Genomic DNA, 25,508 nt, shown 5'->3' with positions numbered 1-25,508 from the left:
AGGTAAAGGCAATACAAGAAGGGACGGAAGGACAGGAAGTAGACCAAAGTGGCAATAGTGTGTAGGCTTAAGTTGCAATAATTTGTAGGCATAAGTTGAAATAAATCGTAAGCATTAGTTTTAAATTAGAGGTAAGAATGTGATTAGTGCAATAAAGGGCTGTAAAGAAAGCTGAAAGTTCGTCCAAAGCCGAGAGGCACGAACTAAATAAATAATAATAATACTAGAAACTTAAATAGAGAAATTAGTTTATAGTATAATTTATACTAATGTATTATTTATACGAGCAAGAAATTTCAGAGCCGATTGTAATAATTTCATATAGAACATCTTGCAACAGTCCGCAAACACGAAGCTTTACTTTGCATTAAAACCAGGGAAACTAGATAAGATTTAGACAGGAAAAATGAAGATAAGGCAGATAAGAACAGAAACCAAACATTCTGCAAATTAAGCATTATCCTCAATTTGTATTTACCTCATTTAATTCAAGTCCATCTGTCCACTTTCATTTAAAGAGAGGCCAATATTTGAAAATTAATTAACAACAAAAAGATCTATATTTTATTGTATACTTATCGTCAAGTGTCAAGTCCACCTTGTACATTGCAAAAATTCGCGATACAAAAAAAGATAGTTTTTTCGTTGAGAAAACGATGTACGCGCGAATAATTCAACGTTGCTTACTTTGGACAAGGATAAAAATATTTGTAGCCAGGAATCACGTTGCCGACACGACATCTGTTCAAATACAAAATCAACGACATCCTGAAAACGCTCGAATAAATCGTGCCTTTCCTCATGGCGACCTCGCGTTTATACGTAGATCCGATTTGTTATAAACGAGAACACGCAGCGTCGCGTCACTGTCAAATCTGGACGTAGTCTTAGTGAGTCACTGACTCCAACAGCTGTACGATTTCTGATTCAGCAATTAAGTACGGCATTGCGAAACACGATACTCTACAAAATACATATTTCATCTATACTTCCTTGTGCATTGCTTTCGTTGAAATATTTGTCCCTCTTACTTTTCTCTCCAGGTATCTCCTATTTTAGAAAAATCGCGAATAGATATTAAAACCAAAATCTACTTAAAAACTATCTATATTTTAATGATATCAATTAAAATATAACATCCATTTCGGGTTATACAACTGAGAAGAACTTGAGGCGGACAGCAAAGAAATTGGAGTAAAAATTGCAGTTCTGCTACCTATTCTTTTATTTACCTTTCAAGCTAACAAGCTTCTCGAACAGTTGTAAAATATCTTAAAGAAATTGCGTATGCATACTTCAAACAAATATCAATTTTGAGGAAAGAAATTACGTCAAAGAGTTTCGACAAACAATTCCAGCTCTTAATCCATAAACACGTAGGAACCATTGCAATTCAGAAATACCAAAGCCTATCTACCTGAAATACCAAAATAAAATGCAAAATCAAAAGAAATATGAAATACACGCACATACGTGAAAATGAGCACTGAGAAATTTTCACGCCCTCATGAAGAACAACCAGCAGAAAGCAAAACGGTATCGAACCGACGATATACACACGGGGAGAGATCTCGATGATAAAAATAGATTCTGAAACGGGCGTGAGGACCCTTTCGTCGGGTCTAAGTGCGTAAGTGGCGTGTGGAGTGGTTGACCAGTTGGTCGGAAGTGCACACTCGCTGGATGGGATGTCAGCACGAATCGTGACGAAAGGATGCAACGCCGATTGGATGAGAGAGACAGAGAGAGAAACTTTAGCAAGCGAGCGAGAGCGAGATAGTCGACCGATATTACATAGAGGCCATGGAGGGCCAGAGGGAGGGGAGGTTTTCCTTTTTAAAAGAAACGGGACACGCCGTGATATAATCGCGTAATCGTTGCGTCGAGAGAAGTCAAAGGCACGAAGCGTGCACACGATCATTTCGGCTCCGGTTCGACTCGTGATTCCGGCTCTTCTTCCTTTCTTCTTCGCTCCATACGTCCCAACGAGGGAAGAACGAAAGGAAGACAAAGATAGAAAAAGAATGTCTGTAAAGCACAGCCGTCGTATTGCTCCTTGCGAGTCGTGCCTCAACTTTCACTTTGATCTGTTACGCCTCGACAATATCCCGCTTCGTCTCCTCCCCACCATTCTGTCCGTGCATCCCCACCCCTACACCTATCAAAGAGTCGCGTCGTCGTCGCGTCGTGTCGATCCTGTTCTGATTCCTACGTTGCGAGGATACAAGGTAACGAGACGTATAAACGCTGCACAACTGTACGGTCACCGATAGACGATAGGCCGATAGGGGGCTAACTGTCACTACTCCGCCATATGACGTCATGGACGTCGTGCAATCGATAGCAAGACGAAAGGGATGCAGGATGCAGGTGTGCAGCGAGATGCACATTCATGCGAGATATACCGTCGGTCGTAAATAGACCGGAGATATTCGCGTATTTATGGGAAACTTAAAGACGCAAAAATACACAGAATGCAGATAATATGTGAAAGTACATAGTATATTCAGATAGATTATTGATCATAATACTCGGTAGTAGATGTTTCAAAATGATAGATAGGACATTGTGACCAGAGTAGCGCTGCATTAACCAGGCTAAGAATAGGATTTTGCTTCTTTACCTGACCATTGCTAGTCTCACAGCTTCTTGATATTACGGAATAGTTCATAGCGTTAAGTATATAAAATAAACAAATACGTCAGCAATTGTTATCTCATTCGTATTCGACGAAGAAAGAGATACTTGGAGCATCGATAATTGGCCTAATAAGGTCTTATTCCATTTACGGGATCAATTAAAGAAACACAACTATATTGGAGATTTGGCAAGAATCTTAACCAGGTTACTTGACGATTAACGAGAAACTAGGATAAATCATGGAAGATGAATGGTTTTGTATGCCATGGTAGAGTGATACGAAAGAGGAACCTTCTTACAAACTGACAATGATACACCGGTACTCGGAACTGATTCCACCGAAGCGAGAACAATGCCCCTCTTGTTTGCTGGCGGTTAAATAGACGCCGTTTCAGAATTTTTGGCACGGCTCCTTCTACCTTCTTCTCAATGGCAAACAGAGTGAGTTTTCTGCTATTTTCATTTCTTCCTTTCTTTTCTTTTCTTTTCTTTTGACGACTAATCCAAAGAGATTATTAGTTATTATTGAGATTATTGGTTAGTAATTAAAACAAATCGCAATATTCGTATATTGTAATATTATTTATGTATTGATATGTATGATATTACGAAGTAGTTGACTTCTATTAAATATGGGCTGATACAAACTTGAGACTAATAATTAAAATAAATTGCAATATTTATTTATTTAATGCAATATTTCAATATTACACTATAACATAATTCGTATTTATTTACGTGCGTTCCTCTTTTGCACTGTTAAGTAGATTTAACGAATATTCTTACGTTATTAAAGACAAGAATAAGAAAAAAATATTAAAAATTCAGAAGATGAGACAGCGCATTATATTCTTTTTAAGATACTTTTCTATCGATTCTCATTTGCAAAATTTCCAGCTGTTTCGCAGTTTATTAGGAGATTGAGCATGCGTGGCGAGGCAGTCAATTTCACGATGAAGAAACAGAAACGCGTAGGGAATGAAAGAAAAAATTATCGCTGTGAACCAGCCTCGGCTCGGAGTTAAAAATATGGCCAATTAAAGACCCACACAAAGCTGAATGCAAGGGCCAACGTATTCTGGCTTGACAAATCCGAGATGAAACAGGCTCGTCGACTTTCCCCATTTGTTTCCTCTTGAATGCGAAATATCTCTGTAATTGCATTCAGCATTCTTTCCTTACAATTCTTTTTTTTTTTTATTTTCTTCAAAAATTTACCAGATCATTGTTTGTACGCATGAATTTAAGATATCTTCATTTACATCATAACCATGATATTATGATTTATATTATTAAGTCTATTGGTGTAATAATTTATCGAATAATGAAATAGCGATGTTAATTAGTGATCTCGAATTTTTTCAGCAGTTTTGAAAATATAGAATATCAATAAAATTTTAAATGAACAAAATGAAGCCAAGAACGTTATAAAAAATGGATGGTGATTTATAAAAAAAAAAAAAAAACTAAGTAAAGACTACATGAGAAAGTGATGTAAAAGCAATATTAAAGTAATAAAAATAATTATTACAGGAAAAATAAATATTTGTTAACACAATAACCTACTACAGCTTAATTTCTTCGCGTCTACACACATAGAAAACCAAAAGGAAACTTACGGTTTCGTTTTTTCTCAAAGCACGTTAATTTGAATATCGCTAGGGTTTTCGTTTTTATACGGAATAAATTATTCAAAAAAACGAATTTTTCTACCTGGATGTCCGGCGACCGATTCTTTTTTTCATTGGAGCACCACTTTTCGTTCGTGTTCCAGGCCTCCGCGCACACAGACATGGAGGCATGTGGGACGATCAAGATTTAAGGCCGGTTCCGAAGATTTAAGATCTAGTCGCGTTGCGTTACGAACATTATTTATTTTTGCAAAATGTTGCAGGACTTGACACGAACCACCGTGAAAAAAAAGGAAAAAATTACACGCAACGGTTGAAAGTTGAAAAACAAGTCCATGGAAGAAGATAAACTTCTACTTGAAAAAAGAATATGTCTCGTGAATCGTCTTACTTCGATGTGTCTTTGAATTCGTGGCAATATTGAATTTTAATTGAACAACATTACCGAAAAAGCAATGTCATATTAGGAATAACACGGGCTCAAAATCAAAAGGAATGTAAGTTACAAAATTTTGGATCCGAGAAAAATGCAAATAAAATTAAATTTTAATGATTTGACCATTTTCGTGATAAAATCTTCACTATTAATTTATCGACCTCCGACCGATACTTAAATATGTTACAGGCCTGTCTTAATCAAATTCAAATTGAATTTTGTAAAAGAAACTGAATTTTGTAAAAAAATATCTACAAAGATTTTAATGCCATTAATAATTTAATAGAAAATATTTGTATGCTTTGAAACATTAAAACACATCATGTGCAATCACAAAGACTTGAAAATTTATCACAAAACTCTCTAAATAAAGCAGGCTATCTGATTTATCGTTTCCTATATTTATCTCCTTTAGATCAAAATTTAAAAAATTGGGATTACACGATCGAAGAATAAATAATGCACAAAATATTACAATGTTCCAGGTAAAATATACCTTCCAGCATTTTCTTATCTGAATAATCACGATCGAACAAGGAAAATGTAATCACGATGGAGAGTCATTAGACGATGAGAAATTTTCAAAAGTTTCAATGGAATCGTGCTCAAGCAGGAGGACTTATCAAAGGGGGAGACCTATGGCGGCTGTCTGATTCCTAGTCCTGCGAGTTTGAGGGTCAATCGATAACGAATCTAAATATTGGCTTCGCCTTTTACTTTTATCAACGTGCACAATCCTTAAGTGCCCGGTCGATCGTAGTTCTCCTTATATATTATATATACAGGAAAAATCGTAAAACCAAGATGATGACGAAAAATGAGGTCATCGTTACAAGCAGTCACCCTCCTACGAGTCCTATGATGTAACAGAACTGGACACTTTAACAATTTGCAACGGTGAATAAGTATCTGATGAACTTTTTTAACTTATTTACCTTCTTGAAATCGATTACTCTCATCGTCAAAGATATATTGAAGTACAAGCGGTTTAACGTACTCGATTTATTGTAGATTATCAATAAAATCTGCATTATGATCATTATGTACCGCTTAAAAGGATTTAGCAGATCGTATCTGAGAAAAGAAAAAAGAGTTTATACTCTACAGAGGATGATTCATCCAGCACGATCCAATGATTTTAAGTTATTCTTAAATTATTCTCTATATTAAAAAATTTAGTGATACAACATCATTTTTAATTTATGGAAAGTTTAGAGCGATTTTTTGTTTTGTTTTTACATACAACGAGCTTTTTCGCACATTATTCCGAGAAATAAGAATATTATAGTTAATAATATAATTTATATATGATTTACAAATTTTCTAAATTAAAGCATTCGACCATTGTCAACGAAATGGCCAAATGAACGAAGATTGTTTTAGAAGAGGACAAAGAGTACTAAATTGAACGCTGCAATATTACAAGATTCGATTTTTCGCTCAACTTCTTCCTTACTTATTCATCTTCACTAATCGATTGTAATTAATAACACCAATTATTCGTTTCCATCTCTATGTCGAACGATGTAGAAATTTACCGAGCCATCGAACGCGACAGGGAAGATTAACGAGACCTGAAAATGCGTTCGATATACACGTTTCCAACAGAGATCGATTGTCATACTGCGACAATAGTGTTGGAGAGTTGGCACAACTCGGGGATTGCCTTTAACGGTCGGCCCTGAGATCAAACTCCAGATCAACCAAGATCTTCCGGGGATCCCCCTCGTTTCATCAAATTTAGCCTCTTAAAAAATATTGGCACATGGTTTATAGTTTTTCTCAATTTGTGCATGACTTCAAGAATTACAATGAAGATTAATGCGAGCAAATAACTCTGAGTGTACGAAATCGTTTTGTGAATAGTTAACTTTAATAGTAGTTCGCAAAAGTATTTGAACATTTAGTATAGAAAACTTTCACGTATATATTGTATATATTATATAGAAAACATTTTGAAATCTCATTAACTCTGTAACGAGTTTCATGATTACATTGGCCAATGAACGACTTGTATCTACACTTCTTCACTCAAAAGATGGACAAAAAGCTTTTTATAATATATTCCTATATTTTTACTTTATACTCGTATATATAGCCTTAGGTACAATATTGATTCATTATAGCTGATCTATATACTGAAAGGAATAAACTGAATAACACACTCTCCCTAATACGAACTAAATAGCGAAGGGCTTAATTCGGATCAATATTCGAGGAAGAGTGTTTTGAATATAGGTGTACAGAAATTATCGAGGTTCTTTCAATCTGTTCGTAGCTTTTTTCTATAGGGATATTTATTATGTTCTACAATATAATTATTTGTAGGGAAAAATATATTCAAATAATAACCACGAAAATATAAACATTAAAATAAATAATTAACACAGCTTTTCATCTACATCGTTTGTTTCTCTTTTCGAGCGATTTAAAGGTGAATTTATCGGCTGTACATAAGCACACTTGTTTGAACACGCAGTAAAACCAGAAATCGGTATAACGTTCAAGCAATCACGATAACGTCGCGCTAAAATAAAACCGAAAATGATTCGAAAAGTACTTGAAGCATCCTTAAACGTGTATTCTGTTCGATGTTTACGAACGTAGGTACGCATGTATTACAAAGAGTTCTCAGGTTTGGAATAAAAATCGCCTTCGCTAATGGCTCAATTTTAATAATCGTTGAAGCCTCTCTCTCTCTCTCTCTCTCTCTCTCTCTCTCTCTCTGGGAGCTCTCGTTTCACGAAACGGAACTATGTCACAATAAATTGTGTTTACGTATTACGAAGTCATCGATAAAACGTCGAACCTTGATGGGAGAAAAAAACGAGAAATAACGAGATTAAAACATTTCATTGGATACTTTAACTGGAGTAGATAAATAAAATCTTGCAAAGAATAGGTCTGTATTAAAGTGATACGTTCTTCGTTAAAAATAAATAATTATTTTCTTCAAACTGCACATCTTTTAAGCGATGAATTAACAATTACTTTAAAATTGAAATCTTGCTCAATATAATGGAAATTTTCTAGTAGATATATTGTTATACGAAATTCATAATATCTACTGTTTCTCTAATATTTTATTTTTAAAATGTTTATTACATATGTATTTAAATTTTTAAACAAGATTTTAGTCTTTTTAGATAGTAAGGAGAATCGTAATTAATTACAAATAGTAAGGAGGATTTTAATTAATTACAAAGAATAAAACCTCTTAATTTTTTTAAATAATGACTTGCAGAAAAGGTCCCATTTAAAAGGTATGCAATTATCCCATTATGAACGCTGTTTTCGAACAGATAAAAACTTAAAATGCTGTTTATCGCTTTTTTTTATTCTTCGCTACGCCTCGACTTTCGAATTTCTGCCGCGACTTGAAAAAAAAGAAAAAACAAACAAACCGCGATAAAACTCGTTTCTCACGTCCAACGTATACAATTGTGTCTGTCCCGGTATACACCACTCGTTCTGTACGAGCACACTTATTGAAACGTTTTCTGTTCACTTGATTACGCTACGAAATTAGCAAAATGCCGGTACGGAACGTAATCGAATATAGTCATTTTAAATTCCCTACTAACGAGAATTGCTTCCTGAAAACTTGCCACAACCATTATTTTCTCCCGCGATAAAACGCGAAATAAATGAAGACATAAAGCAACTGTGCATTCGATAATCGTAGAAATCTCTCACCAATTTCAATAATAATTTTTGTAATTTAAAACTTTTCTAAAATAAATCTTAACTATTTTTATTACCATAATAGATACCTATTATTTTGATTCTTAGTTGATATTATCGATGTAAAATTTATTTATCCTTTGTTATTCGGGTCCTTTTGCACGATTATATTGATATCCAGCCAATAAGAATACGACAATATTACGCTTTGGTAGTTGAAATTACAACAATATGTAATATTATTCAAGCTTCAAATTATACCTCCGCTTTATATCCCTCGACACAAGAGATAGTATACTTTTTTTCTTTATAATTTTTGTCGAGTACAAAGAGAAATATGACTAAGCGAATGAAGAAACAGTAGCAGATACTCGTTGTATTTATAACGCACCACGAATACCACACCAAGTACTTTACGATTACATGGTATAATTACGTACAATTTCGTACTCTACGTTGCTGAAAGCACTACCAGTGTTATACACACAGGCAAACGTACCAATTGTACGTTCGCCTCTCAAATATACATATGTACGTACGACAATATTCATACACGTATAAGAACAACAAGAACAGAATCCTTATTATTAAGTACGCACCTTAGTTTCAAACATCGTTTAGCATTTTAGCTTGTACTTCGTCCCACGAAGTGTGATTATGGGTATAATTTTTCTCTTTTACCTTTTTCGTTAGTAAATTATATAGAATTACGGTTTATTTAGCGTCCTTTTAGAGGCATGCTTTTAATTATTAGATTGAGGCACATGAAATGTTCTCTAAGTTTTAGTTAGGCAGACCAACATCGCCATATTAAAAATGAAATTTATTACAAATTACGTATTTCGAGTGTTAAAAAGATTTATGATAGAAATATCGAAACTTTATTATTGGATCTCACGAATAATCAGAATATTTATGTGACTTTTTATACCAGATCGAATTTTGGAAAAGTGCAATGTATAAAGTGCATAAATTATTTTAAAAGATATTCTAATCTTATTTCGATCATTTTTATATTCTACAGTTGATAATAGTTCTTATAGATTTTAAATAATGAAGCTAGCTGAGGCTAGAATCAATATGGACATTATTTTGATTATATGATGTTTCAATTTCAAACTATGTGCGGTTATTTGGAAAAACATTTCATATACCCCAATCTAACATTTACTCGAACCGCCTTTGATTTTATTTCTATAAAATATATTTTTATCCGTGTTTGTCATAATCAACGAGCAATAAACAGAACAGAAAATCAAACAAAGAAAGTATTATACGATATCCTTTTTCTTAACAGTATGTTACTTCCGTTGGTTTTTGACGTGTGTCGCATTCTTGTGACAAATTCACGAAACCGGAAACACATGTGGCGGTTTCGCGGCGAAATGTTTTTCAACCACAGAATCGAAAACCTAACCTACCTCGCATTCATCTATCTTCCTCTTTATTACATCACTTCACCGTATCTCGAAGCTACATACATTTTACATTGCATACACGTGTGAAAACCTTGCCCAATGTTTGTTCTCTTTCTTTCAAACAAGTTCGTTAGTAGCATCTTAACTAAATTAGATTGTCTAACGAAATATCCTTCCGCGGAACGACAAGAAAGAATTGCGGGGCAAGGACCATAGTGCCTCTCTTATGCCAATTATGAATATGCCATTTCGACGGATTATAGAAATTCACAATCGAATGTACAATTCTTTAATTCTTAAAATCACAAGATGGGACATTATATTTGTTATATTAGATTTATTGACTTAATATTAGAATTATCAAAGTAATCAAAGTGATAAATTTTTCATGGTAATTACATAGATTTACAACGATGCACTTTTGATAAAAGCTTTTCCTTTCCTTTACACTATTTTCTCATATACCTTTCATTCTCTCTTATTATACGAGTCATCGATAGTTTCGATATTAATTTATATACTTCAGTACAAAAGAAAGAGATATTTAATCCATTTCTTTATTAAAAGAATGAAAATCTGCATATTCACATCGATATAAGAAAGACGATATATAATTCTTCGAAGACAATAATCCACGTTCGCGACACTTTAGAAACGGTATAAGGAACAGAGCATACGCGACATTTTTCTAAGATAACAGACATTTATGTGTTACTTACCATGCAGAAGAACTTCACGTCGGCGTTACGCCCGCGCACGAAAACAATCTAAAGACGTACTCCAAAAAATCCGTGAGCGTGTTGTGTCGTGGTCCTGGTTTGGTCAGGAAAGATTCCTCTGGATTGTAGCCTTGCCGTTTCCCTCGGTCTTTGTTACCTTCGCAGGTACGGATGGATAGCCGGCGAATAGAAAAACCTCACACGCGTAGTCCCGCAGTGGAGAATAAAAAAAGAACGATACGCGATGAATCGAAGTCAAGTGCAATACACACACGAACAACCGCACGGCGCGCGGGTTCAGCGGCCGACTGAAAGGATGCAGTCGCGTTTGGTCCGCCATGGTCCGCTCACGGACCCCTGTGGCCCCTCGTGGTCCGGCCATCCCCCCACCAGATCGCGACAACAGAGACAAAGCAGCTGCGCGCGCACCTACACATTTTTTGACCCTCCACCATTCTCCCTTCCCTCTTTTCCCCACTCTACGACCCTTAGGCTCGATTCACCGCCGTATCGTCCCTTAAGTCTTCTCATTCGTACACACATGCATACTCCCTAGTGATAGGATCGATTCACCAGGAATTTCCAATTCCCCACTCATTCAATAAATGAATCTTTGAGAAATCTGAAATATGAACAGAATGTATTGTAATTATATTAATGGTTCGTAAATTATATTTCATTGTAACGTTTTTAATCACATTAAATACAATTCTCGAGCGTTTATAATAGTTAATGTGTAGTGATTAAATGTGGATATTTGCGATTAAAATAAGTGAAGATGCTTGTAAGAAAAAATGGAATTAGATTAGTAATAAATAAAATGCGGGTTCTTTTACATTTATAGGAAATTTGTAGCTGTAGGAATGCATATAGATTCTATTTTTGAAATTATATATTTATAAAAATGCGAATTTGCATAAATATCCGCAGTCTAGTAATAAAACTATAGAAATATATGTAAGTATATACATATTTAAGCCATTTAGAAATACGTAAACGCCTCCTCCTTTCGTTTACACTGAATTGTATAATCCTTGTAATCTGAAGGAGAATAATAAACATACGTACATATATAGAAGTACGCTGGTCCACTCCATAAATTGGAAAGTTCAGGGAAGTGATAATGTTACGAATACTATCTTTTAAATTTATCTTAAAGTTTATTATTATTTATGTCGTCCTCGTGAGTACTTGTGTAATGAAATTAAGAAATAAATAAAAAATGCAGTTGATCAGTTTGTCTTCTGGAAAACTTATTTACTGCTGTTGAAATAATTAAAAAATAATAAGACAATACCTTCTGAAATTACTCATCCAAATATGAAGGCTTCCTAAAGTGTTATCGCCGGCATTCATAATTGATCTTAAGTCGTTTGTTAGAGTATCGAAAACGGATCAAGAGGGTATTGCTCCCATCGCTAATAAGGCGTCGCACACATCACTACCCAGGAGTCCTTAGTCGACACTCTCACCCGCGCTACCGCTCACCCCCTCTTTCTTCCACTTGCAGACTCGTCATAGGCCCTGTTTACACCCCGCGAGAAGGAGAGACTGTTACCGGTCTGGTAGCTTATATCGATGTAGGAAAAAGTGTGTATTATACCGACCGATCCTATTGCACTGGTTGAATCGAGGTAACCGCCTTGCAATTCGACGGACCAGTGTTAGACTACCATTGGTGTCGAAGAACATGAATACGATGACGACCTTCTAATGCCTCCTGATAACACGCTACTTGCGTAATAGAAAATGCACAACATTTAGTTTCTGCACTATAAAGATATAGTACAAGTTGCTAGATCTGATCACAAAATTAAAGACGATTAAGATTATTATTGTATTTGTTTCATTTGCTTGATTTTTCGATCAATGCAATAACAAAATAATGTTTCATTAATTGTCACTTTTATTTCAAATAATTTTAGGGATAAGAGTAATTTTACTGAACATTTTTTAACATTTTTACGAGAAATTATTACCAGCATATATGTATAGCGTCTAATTATTATAAATAATTCCTATTAAGTAATTATTATTATACCTCTTTTCCTAATAGTGATGCACCGGATATCATACTTGGTTACGAAGTGTTAGGTGCGAGCAACAAGGGGCCTATAAACAAGAGCTCTGATACGTGTTGATCATCGTCATAGATTATGTGAATAATACTATATCCTTGTAAAATTAATTTTTGCAATTAAATAAATAAATATGAGACTAAAACATAATACGTAATTTGTAAGTTAAATTTGTATGAATTCATAAAGTATATACATACATATACATGCATATATATGTATAATTGCTCTAATTTTTCTACAGTGGTATTTGAAAGATTGTTGATTTTATTCACAATTAAATTACACTGTATTTTAAATATTTATTTTAAAAGTAGTCAAAATTAGTCTTTTAATTATTACCTATTATAGTCTTCATCAGTTTTGTTAACGTATAATATGTATATAAATATATATATCTTGTAACCACTTATTTGCTTTTATTATTCTTAGCATTTGCAATATGACTATATGCCATTATATAATATAATTATCGGCATACATAAGTACATATTTTGTTATTTAAGTCTTAATTTATTATGTTATTAATTTATATATGTGTATATACATATATAATGTATAAATATATTTAATGCGACATCTGCCAAACTTTATTCAATTAATGCGTTTATCAAATTTGAATCAAAATACATACTACGTATAAAATAAACCATATATAATATAAATGAACTTTTTATAATTGTCATAATTTCAACATTCTGTAATTTATTTACGAAGATCCTATATGTTATTTCTGCAAGAAATAATATATAGGATGAATTGTTACTTTTAATTTAAACATGTTAACCTCAAATATCTTTTTCGAATACAAACGTACGTAGCTCGAAAGATTGGTGTAAAATATTTTATTGTAAGAATATAACTTTTTAATACAAATTTTATATATTTATTAGATATTCATAAGATATATTAACTTTAATTGATAACATAACAGTTACAGTTTTATTAATTAATGTTCCATTTTAACTTTACCAGAAACACTTTACATATGAATTACGTGCAAAGAAGGTTAATTGAGTAATATTGTTATTTTAGTGAGATTTTTAAGGATTATAGCAACAAGTTTATGATTATTGCATGTTGAACATGTTAACATTCATTATACTATGAGGAATATACCTATATTTCTTGTTTTGGTAAAAATATTTTTAATATACTTTTGATTTGAAATTCTTGGATTATTGTACAAATTTAAAATAATAGAACCTATTTTCGCAGATATCCTGTGCATTAGCATCTAAAGATAAATTATTACATTATGTGACTGATGAAGTTGCAGGAGGTTCATACAAATATTATAATTTAGCATACGATGGTTTTATTAGAATAGTGTTAATATCTGAGTAAGTAAGTTATTAAAATGGTGTTATATTAATTATTAATTTACATACATATGTTGTTTTTACATATATATATATATATATATATATATATATATATTTCATAGGGTTGGAGATACAGATTTATATGCTTCGCAAATAACAACAAAACCAACATACGAACCAGATCAATATTGTCTTCAATCTGCTACATGTGGGGATGATGTTATTGTTATTCCTAATAGGTATATTAAATATAATTTTATACAAACAAATAAATATATAATTTGTAGCAAATATATCTTTTTTCAGCTTTAAAAGACCAGTTAGTATAGGAATATATGGACATCCATCACATGAAAATAGTAAATATATTCTTTTAGTGTATGAAACAACAGATACAGAAAACATATCATTTAAAAGAAATTTAGATATTCATAATGAGGTATATTAAAATACAGAAATATCTAAAATACATAATACAAGCATATATATATATATGTTTCATATAAGTAATTGTAAGTATTATTATTTTAGGAACAAAAGCCATCAATCATGTCATCCATTGCCTGGTATTTGTTAGATTTTCTTTTTCATATGTTATTTTGATGTGTCGTAATACAGTGCATGAGTTTTCTTAATTAATCATGTTGGAGTACGAAAATCAAATATTTTTGGAAATACTCCATGAAGATGGTTTGGTTATTACTGCAAAGTAATTATTGTATTTACTTTTGTATTATATAAAATATATTTCACTTATTTTGTTTCTCAGTTGATTCTGACTTATTTATATTATAACTTTTTAGGGGACTTGGCTTAGAAACTGTATTTGCAAATATATTAAGAGCTTACATAGATCCTGGAAACTTAGTTATAGTTTTAGGGACTACAAATCACGATGAACAGTATTTTATTGATTTTTTAAAAAGTCAGGGACTCAATCAATTACCCCGTATCGTATCTTCCGAATATACTTCTGATGAAAGGTTTGCATCACAATAGCTACTTTTTGAATCAAAAATTCCGTTTAATATTTTCACTTTGTTATTTTTTAATAATTATAGAGAAGGACTGTATTTGGAAGGTGGTGTGCTATTTATGTCAGGTCGAATTCTTATAGTAGATTTCATAAAAAAAAGAGTTCCGTTAAATTTAATTACTGGAATTCTTGTATACAGAGCACATAATATATTAAATTCATATCAAGAAGCATTCGCTCTTCGTTTATATAGGCAACACAATAAAGTAGGTACTTAAAAAAGATATGAATCCCACTTACATAATATAAAGTATTATTCTTAATTTAATAAATTTTTGTAGACTGGTTTTATTAAAGCTTTCACTAATTCAGCATTGGCATTTACTGTTGGATTTATGCAAGTAGAACGAGTAATGAAAGCATTATTTGTTAAAAAATTGTTTTTATGGCCGCGTTTTCATACACTTGTAAATAATAGTTTAGAAAAAAATAAGGTAATAATATCATATAGTTATTAATATTAAGATATATCACGAATTTTAGCGTAAAATGTTCATTAAACAACTTTTTTAGCCAGATGTTATCGAATTACACATAAAAATTACACCGAAAATGTTAAACATTCAAACTTCTTTACTTGATATAATGAACTATATAATAAAAGAACTAAAAAGGCTTAATAAATATGTAGGTATGAAGTCTTAATAATTTATTAGATTATATGAAAGCTAAAATCCGTCTATCTCTTTTTTCTTTTTACTTTTTTACAGTTGGATTTAGATGATTTAACTGTTGAAAATGCAATAGCTAAAAAGTTTCATAAGCAATTACAATCACAATTAGATCCTATGTGGCATCAACTTAGTTCTACTTCTAAACAATTATTATCTGATTTAAAAATGTTACGTGATCTTCTCGCGTAAGTATTCAAAAAGCAAAGATAAATAAAATTTATTTCCTACAGAAAAATATAAAAATATACAATTTAGATGTTCAACATATGAAGATTGTGTATCGTTTTATGCAATGTTAAATCGCTTACGTACAATGGAATATGCTGTAAAAAATAGTGGCTGGTTAATGTTAGATTCTGTAGATGCTTTATTTAAAAATGCGAAAGACAGAATTTATAACGAAAAAAATGGTAAGCTTGTTTGTACAGATCTCTATTTTAAAAAATAATTTATCTTACTGTTTTCGTAATTTGATAATGTACATATCATTTTTATCTAGAAATAAAACCTGAAGCTACTCCAAAATGGACAGCATTAACGGAAGTATTACTTGAAATTGAGAATGATAATAAAAAGAACAAAGATAACCAAAATGCTGAAAAAGTCCTTATTTTGGTACATGATCGAAATATTTGTTATCAGTTAAGAAATTATTTAACTATGGGTGCCAATAAATATTTACTGTATGAAGCAATAAAGAAACTTTCTCATAAAGAAATAGCAAAAACAACGTATGTAACAAATTAAAAATATAATCTTTTATTTAAAAGCATATATATACTTAAGATATGCATTTTATTGCTTCATTTACTTCAATAGTGAAAAGAATGTAGAAGAAAAATCTACATCTGCAGAAGATAATGAACATAATACAGAGGAAGAACAAGATGCTTATGTATTAACATTATCTCAAAAAGTCAGAGAAGAAAATCAATCTGATTCAGCAGCTGAAGATAACAAACAACAGACTTTATTTGAAGATTGCTCGCAAGTAAAACTTGAATCTATTGTACTGTGTAATGCATGAAATTAAAAGAATTCTATATGAACTATTTTTTTAGATTGTTGATCTGGATTTAACTAACATAAATACAAATACACCTATTGTTTTGATACAGTCTTTGAAAAAATACGGTGATCCAATGGCATTGCAACGTGCTTTAACAGAACATACACCAACTAATATCATTATGTATGTAGCGGATATATCTGCTGTACGACAAATTGAAGTATGTGTGAAATTAATAAAACAATTTTTTGTAATTTATTAATGAAGTATCATTATAACTTAAGTAGATACATTTTTTATATAGGTTTATCAAAATAATAATCCATCAATAGATTTAAAAGTATATTTCTTAATCTATGAGAGCTCAGTGGAAGAACAAGAATACCTTACATCTTTAAGACGAGAGAAAGAAGCATTTCATCTATTGATTAATGCTAAAACTGTATGTTATTGTATTTCAAATGAATCTTTACATATATATGAATTATAACAAAGTATATTTTTATGTCAGACAATGGTTATTCCTGAAGACCAAGACGGAAAATCTGAAGATTGTTTAAATCTTGCAATACAATCGAATGCAGATGATGAATTGAGTACACGTAAAGGTGGTTTATCGAAAATATCTGAAATTCCTAATACTGTCATAGTTGACATGAGAGAATTCAGAAGCGAACTACCCGCTATACTTTATACACGAGGCATGAAAGTTGAACCTATAACATTACAGGTATAAAGGAATTAAAAATTTTAAATGATTTAAAGGCAGGGGGTATTTATATTACAATTATGTTTATAGGTGGGAGATTACATTTTATCACCAGATATTTGCGTTGAAAGGAAGAGTATTTCTGATTTAATTGGTTCTTTAAATAGTGGGAGATTGTATAATCAAGCTATTGCTATGACAAGACATTACAGCAAACCAATGCTTCTAATAGAATTTGATCCAAATAAACCATTCTGTTTTCAAGTACATATATATGTTTTATATATACTGCAAAGTTAATAGCAGTTACTTAAATTTTTAAATTCATTAAAAGGCAAAATTCTTAATTGTAGGGATATTATTATGCTAGCAAGGATGTTCAAAATATGTACATTACTTCGAAACTTCAACTTTTAACTTTACATTTTCCTCGTTTGAAACTTGTATGGTCACCTGGACCTCATGCAACAGCACAATTATTTGAAGAATTGAAGGTAATAAAATAAAATTATAATTTATAAGAGTTTGTAGACTTAAAATACATAGAAGTGATAGTATGATAAATTGATACCATTCATATTACTAATTTATCATATATAAATTTATAGCAAGGAAAAGATCAACCAAATGCAGAAAAAGTTGCACAAGTTGGAATTGAAGAAAACAAAGAAGTATTAGCAGAGAAATATAATCCTCGTATTCAAGATTTTGTTTCAAAATTACCTGGAGTTACTTCCAAAAATTTACATTTAATATTAGGTAAAGGACAATCACTAGATCATCTTAATAAACTTACAAAGGTAAGTGCTGTAATTTAAATTTTGTTAAGATAAGGTATTGGATTTTCAAATAATATAAGGAATAGTACATTTGAATAATGCTATTTTCCTTTTAGGAAGAACTTACTGAAATGATTGAAAATAAGACCGAAGCAGAAATGTTATATAGTGCATTTCATGAAAAACTTTCTTCAGCTGAAGAAAAATCAAGCACAAATAGTAAAAAACTTGCATCCAAAGGTCGTGGAAAAAAACTGTTTACTAAAATCAAACAGTAATATTTTAAATACTTTACTTTTAATATGTTGTTTTCTAAAATGCTAGTTGTTTACATTATTTTTATGTTATGTTTATATAAAATTTAAGATTTGTGGATACTGTATTGTAACTTGTGTGATATGAAGAGAATTGTGTGTGTATAAATTTTAAAAAATAATGTAATAATAATAAAAAGTGAGGCATTTTTATCTATCAAAATTATAATTTTCTTTATTACATTTTTATTATTCTTGCATTTCAAAAGTTTTTAATAAACATAATATAGCTTTATTTAATATTTCTTCTATTAGTGACATACAACCTTCTGAGACTAATATATTATTGACATGTTTTAGTTCAAATATCCTGTAATTATGAAATATAAAAATAATTCCATAAAAGATATTTCTTTTTCAGTAAAAAGTTAAATGACATACTTTGCAATTTTCGCAGTTCCACATTCCCGAGAAATTATAGATTTCTTTGCAGTCTTTTTAATAGTTTTTAATACTATTTCATGTGCAATTTCTAATATTTTATGTATTGTTGCATGAGTATTAAATGAAATATGTTGTAGGCAAAACTATATAAATTATATATATATGATATTAGATTTACAAATATTAAGTTGTAATTAGTGAACTGAAATTTTAACATTTAACTTACTTCATTATGCTCATGATGAAAAATGTATGCTAAAATAATTTTAGAAACTTCTGAGATAAATCTCATCTTTTCTTGTTGAGCCATTATATCTGGTTGAAAATTCAACAATAAATCGTGAAGCTTAGCAGTTATCGTATTATATTCTGCCATACCAATTAGATGAATTTTTTCATAAAAACGCATATCCATTCCTATAAAAAATCATACAATTTCTACTGAGTATTTACGTTTACAAAGGAAATACATATGTATATATAGTAATACTAGTACTCCATAGAACTCTTTATCTTTAAACACCTGGTTCATAGTCACTTGAAAGACAGTAGAGACCATTTAAATACCGTTCAGCCAACAAAAGCGATTCAGTATCGCGAATATCTATACTATCCACAATATTATCAAGCCATGGTGTAATAGAGTAAAAATCAAATGCAGTATCAGTGATTTTTACATCTTCTCCTTCTATACTTGCTGGTGGTTGATGTTTCTGAAATAAGGGCAATAGCAAATTGGTGTACAATACAATGTAAATATATTTATAAATATAACTGGTTTCAATTATACAGACAAGGAAGATCCTTGATTCTGTCTCCAACTTAAGTTCATTATTAAAGCTATATTCTCCACATTGTGAAATTACAATTTTTTTAAGAGGATGTTCATAATATGTTGAAATATCTTCTAATATTTTTAAAGTTTTAGCACCATCTATAAGTTGTCTTTGTACAAATTTTAAATGTTTATTTTATTCTTCTTTAATTATATAAAAATACTTAAGATTAATACATTTAACTCACCCAAAAGCAACATAAAAATGATTCATCCAAGGATTTGGTTTTAAACATACAACAAATTGTGATCCATTACAATGTTTGCCATCATTTGTCATTGAAAGAACTCCTCGACGATCATGAGGAACACAATAAGATTCATCAGGTATTGTAACGTCAGCAGCATTATTTTTATCCGATTGAAATGGTTCAAATCCTACAAGAAGCAAATATTTAGAATAAAGCTGACAGTAGGTAATACTTGAAAAATACTCAAAGTACTAAACCAGAGACTAATTGATATAATGTTGAATTATACCTCCTATACCTCCACATTGGAGCCATCCATCTTTAACTATGCGATGCAAACATGTATTTATATAATAAGCATCTTTGTAACATTCTTTTACTTCATCATATCCAGTGCAAAGATTTAAAAAATATTGACAAGTTAATGGCAACAAATCAGAATATAGCTAAATTAATATAACATTTAATGTAAAAGTTTTGTAACATTGTTATGCTTTTTAAACTATGTGCAAATTCTTACCATAAACACAAATGAACCAATAGGTGTATCATCTATAGAAAATGTGAAATAAACATATTTTCTCTAAAGTTAAACAACATCATATTAGTGCACAATTTATATTATTAGATTACTATATACAAAAAGAAATAAAATCGTTTACACAACAAAGAATAATTTACTTTAGATTTTTCCATAAATTTTTTGCATTGTTCTGCAGCAAGATTTTCATAATATTCTACACCAACAGGTAAGCTAAAAATATAATCCTGACTTATATAGTGCAAGAATTGCATATCATTACCAAGGAATTTATTATTTATAAAAATAGCAACAGTTTGTGTTAATGACCACATTTCACCTCCAATTTGCTAGAAAGATATAATTATAATTTATAATTGATATACTAATATTATAACGTACTTTAACAAGTGGACTAATGGCAGTTTATTACTCTTTTCAATTTAAGTATGTATTCATGCCACTCCATTTGAAACATTTCTATAATTTGTGGCATGGAAAACTTAAATGCTAAATGTTGATGTAATTTCTCTGCATATAATCGTGCCTTCTGAAAAGCAATAGTATTTATAATACCTATTACTTTAATTTGAATGCAATCATTTCTACAAGAGTTTAAATAACATTTGTCAGATAATCCTTTTCTGACTTTATTTTGCATAATTGCAAAGTTAATTTTAATTTTCCTTGAGTAAATTACTTAACATAGTAATTGAACCTAAGTGATAAGAAGTATATAAATATAGGTATATAATTTAAATAGATTTTAAATAGAAGTATATAATTTAAGTTCTGTTGTGGCCACTGTATCATTACAATGAAAATAGATTGCTACAACAACATTTCCCAACTGAAGTTGTACAAGATTAGCGAGAAAAAATGAAGACTACATTTGAACCTAGTGAAAGAAGTTTATTTTATCATTCGCGAGAGTATACTTGTAATTATTATTTATAAAATCAATCCATTTATTGTCCTGTTTGAAAAAAAAATGATTTATTACAAAAGGACATAACATATACATATATTCAACTAACATTACTATCAAATTCATCCTAATGTGAATAATAAAATGTATATCTTTTTATATTTTTCGGAAAGTCTTTATTATTTAAGTGTTTCATACATTGTCTCTGTAGCATTTTCAATATCACTTTCTTCATCACTAGTACTACTTGTATCCAAATTATATAAGAAAGATTCATTTTCATTCATAGGAAAATAATATCTGAAATTTTGTGTTATTATGTGTTTATGTATTTATTTAAATTTTAATTAATCTAGTAAATTATGATTTCATATTATATAAAGTACTAACTCTGGTTGATCCCACACTTTTTGTGAAGGTATCTTAAAATGATTTTCTTCCTTCATGTGTTCCAAAACAGTATCCACTTTTATTTCACAAAAGACACATTGTTTTAAATGAATTTGTCTTCTGACATAATTAACTACTTTTACCTGTTTTGAAATAATAATTTAACAATTTAAATATTCACACCTTATTTAATTTAATCTTATTTATTTAATCTTACTTTTTGATAAAATGTTAAATCTTTTGATGCAATTTTAAAATCAAAATCATGTTCTGCCTTCATATGTGTAAGAATAAGATGGAAATGCTTATCACTGTAAGTACAAAACAAACATGATATTCCAATGCCTTCATCATTCCAATCTGACCAGGTATCTTCATCCTCATTTTCACTGCTTTGATCCCCTACCACATCATTTTCAGTGCAAGTATTCTAAATATAGAGAAAATTATGCATTTATGTATTTATATCTTTTATGAACAAAACTGTTACCAAAATACCTGTTTATGTCTCCATGATTTTCCAGGTTCCAAGTAATTATTTATATAAAATTTATCATACTCTTTATTATTTGGATTTATCCTTTTGTGTAACTTCTTACGCATATGTTCCTTTAAAGCTGTACGATCTTTAAACAATTTTTCACAATATATGCATATCAAACTGAAAGAAAAATATTTGGTATCAAAGCAATATCTATTTAATTAATATATGTTTGTATATCTCACTTTTCAATAGCTGTTTGAATTTTATCTAAAAATTCATCTATGAATACCAAATTATCTGGTTTCCCAAGGTATAAATTATGTTTTTGGGCTAAGTGCTTTATATATGTAATACGTAAACCTGAAAATTCTGTTCTACAAAACATGCAACCACGATTAAAGTTTGTATCTTTCCTTTCTCTTGCTTGTTCTGATAAAACCCATTCCTTAAAACAATGAAAACTCATGTTTTGTAATATTCTATGTATACATATAGAAGTTTTATAGACTAGTAATATACCAGTTTAGCTTGATGTATTTCATCTCTTAAAGTTTTATCTTCCGAAATACAATCAGAAAGTAAGTAATATTTTTCATTTTTACTTGGTTCTCCAGCAGGAGTGCAATCCATTAACATTGTTGTACAGAATTTAGTTAAAGGCTCTTCCTTAAATTTCACACTCCAGTAATGTATATAGCTAAAAACAATACCAATTTTTTATTTTATGAATATTTAATTTTTAATGACAATAAAATATATTATTTCATATAAATCAATAGTAACCTTTTTAAACTAGCAATATTCCAAACATCTCCTATTACAAGACGATGTTTTTCAAATAAATGAGACAACAATTCTTTTTCATTTTTAGGAAGTATGAATTTTTCATCGCACAAAACACATTTTGTATTGTAAGGTTTATCATCAAGTCCAACAAATTGAGATTTAAATACAGTACCATCTTCATTATAAACACTGTTTATAGGTAACAAATCTTTATATTTTTCTACAACATAATATTGTAGAATATATATTACTCCTAAATTTACAAAATATTTATAAAATTAAATAAGACGTAAATATATAAAATATATACCTGTCGAATTCATAGCTGTTCTATTTTTAATATCTTTTAAATCAATATATAATTTATAAGATTTAAATTTATTTCAGAAATTTCTTTCATGCAATAGGTTAAATATCATTAATTTTATATAATATATGATACATGCACACATATCCATAAAAGTAAGAGTATGATTTATATTTCTTTAAAGTTCGTAGATAAATTTAATATCCTGATAAATTAATTGTACATACAAAGATATAGAGGAATATTATTATTTGTTACTGAACAGTACTTTGCTCTGTCAAAGACTCATGTCTCTGTTGTTCAGTCAAAATGAGAAGTTTCTATTGGGTAAAATTAGAATGTTCTTTTTCAATATAACATTTAAATACGAAATAAACAACAAAGTACTGCGAGATAAATGCTTTGACTGTAGAAATCTGAATATTTGTGATTAATTTTAATAATGTGTCAAGTATAAAGAAGTATAATTATTAAGTCATATTTTTAGTATTTTTACTTATAGATATGTATATTTATATTTTTGAAATTAACAATTACAATATTCGTATATTTTGTACGAGAATTTAATTTTATTTAAAATATAATATTAAAGTCATATTTTTACCAAAAAAACAAAAATAATTCCTTAAGTGTTATGGATATGGGTACTTCTTACAAACTGATATATCTAATCAAATCTAAAATGAAATGAATACATAGGAAGGTGAAAAGGGAAAAGTAGACATATATATTATACAAAAATTATTTATTATTTATTTTCCTTTCTCAGTTTTAGATTTATGTTTCATAAAACCAAATAACAACATCAAATGGCATATATGTAATGAAATGCTGCTGAACACGGTGCTTGGATAAGTGTTCCAGCATAATTCTATTATGCCCAAAATTGTTAATTTTATTACAGTCTTATAGTCTGTACACCATGCAATATAGGGCAATGTATGATAATACCATATGTAAAATTGATAATGCAATGATCTACTAAAAGTTACACCAATAAAATTTGCAGCAAACATTGGAAAAATAAATAATTGACTCATCGTAGACATATCTACTTTCTCTTTCTTTTTTAGTTGAGGTTGCAATTTTTTTTCCATATACTTTAATTTTGCATACGACTTCATATATTTTATCCATGATGATGTACAGTAAATTAAAGTTAATATATGCAACACTAACAATGATACATGAAAATATGAATGGACAAAAATATGTTCTGGTAAAAACCTCCAATTTACTGTCCATTTAAACTCAAAAATCCTTCCAAGATTAAAAGCACCTTTTATATATGCAAATGGATTATTAAGTAGAAAAGGAAGACCTAATACTAACTGAATTAAGGCACATATAAGTAAGTGTATTATTGTCTTGAGTATTCCTAAATTACATATGTAAACTATGAGAAGTGCTGGTGCAAATAGTAAAATATTCATTTTTACAGACACAGCCATACTATAAAAAATACTGCCTAAATACCATTGGTCATCTAGAAATGCGTTCAGACTAGCAAATAACAACACCATTGCAACTGGATCATTAAAAAGTCTTAAGGTAAATATAGAATGAACTCTATAAGATGTACAACACATAATGATCAAAACATACGGAGGAACTTTTTTAGTTTTCGTATAAATTCGAAAAACTAATGTGAGTAGCACAATATATAGAACTGCAAAGAAATACTGTGCTATTTTTATCTTTGTTCCATGTTCCGTGATGAAGTACAATATAGAAAATATATAAACAAATCCTGCAGGGTAGACTAATGGTCCAGTGTCACCTTTCAATTTCGAGTAATCCAACGTTCCATTCAAAAAGCCCTCGACTTCTTGCATATATGCTTTCCAGTCGATTTCTGTATATGGTATCTTTTCGATAATCAATATGTTTAGAATGATTTCCAAAATGATAAACAGTCTTCCAATTAAAAACAATTTTCTTGGATCTGTGAATAAGGAACTTAATTTTCCCCATTCTAAGTAATTCTCATACCATTTTTTGGTATTTTTCTTCGATACTTTTGTCGAATTGAGGTTAAATCGAAATTCTCTGCGCGGCGCCATATTGTTGCAAGTAAGTAGCACACGTGTTCTTTTAGGTTCGCTTCTCTGTATGCGAATTTTTTTTATCTTTTTATGAATTCGTATCAACCAATCACAAGGCGTAATGTTAAATGTGAGTCAGAGGATGTTAGAGCCAATCAGAATGCGCCAGCTGGGATTCCGGGCTTT

At 30.2% G+C, this 25,508-nt stretch overlaps 7 protein-coding genes across 11 annotated transcripts in view; 2 read left to right on the top strand and 5 right to left on the bottom strand.

Moving 5' to 3' along the window:
- Nucleotides 1-12,620, bottom strand: part of LOC122568329 (probable serine/threonine-protein kinase dyrk2) — a 270,663-nt gene extending 258,043 nt beyond the window's left edge. For 2 of the 5 annotated variants that reach the window (XM_043727957.1, XM_043727955.1), the window contains exons 1-4: nt 12,570-12,620; nt 12,136-12,259; nt 11,826-12,052; nt 10,529-11,150 (exon numbers count right to left, since the gene is read on the bottom strand). The gene's annotated coding sequence lies outside the window, so the exon portion shown is untranslated. Of the gene's footprint in view, nt 1-10,528; nt 11,151-11,825; nt 12,053-12,135; nt 12,301-12,569 lie in introns of all 5 variants that reach the window. The other 3 variants (XM_043727960.1, XM_043727959.1, XM_043727956.1) reach the window with 3 other exon arrangements.
- A 634-nt stretch (nt 12,621-13,254) lies between these two features.
- On the top strand, nt 13,255-14,379 carry LOC122568434 (UPF0669 protein C6orf120 homolog). Its single transcript, XM_043728134.1, has 5 exons — nt 13,255-13,456; nt 13,582-13,742; nt 13,825-13,949; nt 14,054-14,170; nt 14,238-14,379. Exons 2-5 carry the CDS (start codon nt 13,713-13,715, stop codon nt 14,377-14,379), a joined length of 414 nt encoding a protein of 137 aa, XP_043584069.1. The 5' UTR covers nt 13,255-13,456; nt 13,582-13,712.
- Nucleotides 14,238-18,615, top strand: LOC122568330 (DNA repair endonuclease XPF). The gene is made up of 17 exons (XM_043727961.1): nt 14,238-14,370; nt 14,463-14,640; nt 14,735-14,914; nt 14,993-15,173; nt 15,249-15,401; nt 15,481-15,594; nt 15,678-15,826; nt 15,897-16,051; nt 16,141-16,372; nt 16,461-16,632; nt 16,703-16,870; nt 16,955-17,092; nt 17,162-17,380; nt 17,450-17,623; nt 17,713-17,853; nt 17,968-18,159; nt 18,255-18,615. The coding sequence occupies exons 2-17, from the start codon at nt 14,573-14,575 to the stop codon at nt 18,414-18,416; spliced, it is 2,598 nt and encodes an 865-aa protein (XP_043583896.1). The 5' UTR covers nt 14,238-14,370; nt 14,463-14,572; the 3' UTR covers nt 18,417-18,615.
- Nucleotides 18,616-18,636: 21 nt separating this feature from the next.
- On the bottom strand, nt 18,637-19,765 carry LOC122568337. The gene is made up of 4 exons (XM_043727978.1): nt 19,360-19,765; nt 19,063-19,253; nt 18,834-18,979; nt 18,637-18,762 (listed from the first exon to the last, which is right to left on the bottom strand). Exons 2-4 carry the CDS (start codon nt 19,249-19,251, stop codon nt 18,642-18,644), a joined length of 456 nt encoding a protein of 151 aa, XP_043583913.1. The 5' UTR covers nt 19,252-19,253; nt 19,360-19,765; the 3' UTR covers nt 18,637-18,641.
- LOC122568335 (probable inactive peptidyl-prolyl cis-trans isomerase-like 6) lies at nt 19,419-20,920 on the bottom strand. Its single transcript, XM_043727976.1, has 5 exons — nt 20,544-20,920; nt 20,383-20,445; nt 20,152-20,308; nt 19,860-20,049; nt 19,419-19,549 (listed from the first exon to the last, which is right to left on the bottom strand). The coding sequence occupies exons 1-5, from the start codon at nt 20,715-20,717 to the stop codon at nt 19,525-19,527; spliced, it is 609 nt and encodes a 202-aa protein (XP_043583911.1). The 5' UTR covers nt 20,718-20,920; the 3' UTR covers nt 19,419-19,524.
- Nucleotides 20,921-21,463: 543 nt separating this feature from the next.
- Nucleotides 21,464-23,763, bottom strand: LOC122568674 (zinc finger protein 277). Its single transcript, XM_043728677.1, has 8 exons — nt 23,281-23,763; nt 22,968-23,190; nt 22,704-22,881; nt 22,427-22,629; nt 22,199-22,361; nt 21,918-22,130; nt 21,701-21,843; nt 21,464-21,610 (listed from the first exon to the last, which is right to left on the bottom strand). Exons 1-8 carry the CDS (start codon nt 23,291-23,293, stop codon nt 21,490-21,492), a joined length of 1,257 nt encoding a protein of 418 aa, XP_043584612.1. The 5' UTR covers nt 23,294-23,763; the 3' UTR covers nt 21,464-21,489.
- A 242-nt stretch (nt 23,764-24,005) lies between these two features.
- Nucleotides 24,006-25,385, bottom strand: LOC122568673 (lethal(2)neighbour of Tid protein). The gene has a single exon (XM_043728676.1). It carries the CDS (start codon nt 25,338-25,340, stop codon nt 24,030-24,032), a length of 1,311 nt encoding a protein of 436 aa, XP_043584611.1. The 5' UTR covers nt 25,341-25,385; the 3' UTR covers nt 24,006-24,029.
- Between the last annotated feature and the right edge of the window lie 123 nt (nt 25,386-25,508).

The sequence above is a fragment of the Bombus pyrosoma genome, linkage group LG6, assembly GCF_014825855.1.
Source record: "Bombus pyrosoma isolate SC7728 linkage group LG6, ASM1482585v1, whole genome shotgun sequence".
In the NCBI taxonomy this organism is placed as follows: domain Eukaryota; kingdom Metazoa; phylum Arthropoda; class Insecta; order Hymenoptera; family Apidae; genus Bombus; species Bombus pyrosoma.
The sequence above is the reverse complement of the archived record's forward strand: the minus strand, read 5'-3'. Positions and strand labels throughout refer to the sequence as shown.

Coding starts and splice junctions, on each gene's coding strand:
- LOC122568337 (XM_043727978.1), bottom strand. CDS start 19,251: ATGGATATGCGTTTTTATGAAAAAATTCATCTAATTGGTATGGCAGAA. Junction 18,980..19,062: donor TTCATCATGAGCATAATGAA/GTAAGTTAAATG, acceptor TAATTTATATAG/TTTTGCCTACAACATATTTC. Junction 18,763..18,833: donor GGAACTGCGAAAATTGCAAA/GTATGTCATTTA, acceptor TCATAATTACAG/GATATTTGAACTAAAACATG.
- LOC122568330 (XM_043727961.1), top strand. CDS start 14,573: ATGTTGGAGTACGAAAATCAAATATTTTTGGAAATACTCCATGAAGAT. Junction 15,174..15,248: donor TATATAGGCAACACAATAAA/GTAGGTACTTAA, acceptor AAATTTTTGTAG/ACTGGTTTTATTAAAGCTTT. Junction 15,595..15,677: donor TAAAAAGGCTTAATAAATAT/GTAGGTATGAAG, acceptor ACTTTTTTACAG/TTGGATTTAGATGATTTAAC.
- LOC122568335 (XM_043727976.1), bottom strand. CDS start 20,717: ATGTGGTCATTAACACAAACTGTTGCTATTTTTATAAATAATAAATTC. Junction 20,446..20,543: donor AATTTATGGAAAAATCTAAA/GTAAATTATTCT, acceptor GTTTAACTTTAG/AGAAAATATGTTTATTTCAC. Junction 19,550..19,859: donor CATTTTTATGTTGCTTTTGG/GTGAGTTAAATG, acceptor CCCTTATTTCAG/AAACATCAACCACCAGCAAG.
- LOC122568673 (XM_043728676.1), bottom strand. CDS start 25,340: ATGGCGCCGCGCAGAGAATTTCGATTTAACCTCAATTCGACAAAAGTA.
- LOC122568674 (XM_043728677.1), bottom strand. Junction 22,882..22,967: donor AATATTGCTAGTTTAAAAAG/GTTACTATTGAT, acceptor TATTGTTTTTAG/CTATATACATTACTGGAGTG. Junction 21,611..21,700: donor AAAGTGTGGGATCAACCAGA/GTTAGTACTTTA, acceptor ACAAAATTTCAG/ATATTATTTTCCTATGAATG.
- LOC122568434 (XM_043728134.1), top strand. CDS start 13,713: ATGAGGAATATACCTATATTTCTTGTTTTG. Junction 13,950..14,053: donor AGAATAGTGTTAATATCTGA/GTAAGTAAGTTA, acceptor TATATTTCATAG/GGTTGGAGATACAGATTTAT. Junction 14,171..14,237: donor GTTATTGTTATTCCTAATAG/GTATATTAAATA, acceptor ATCTTTTTTCAG/CTTTAAAAGACCAGTTAGTA.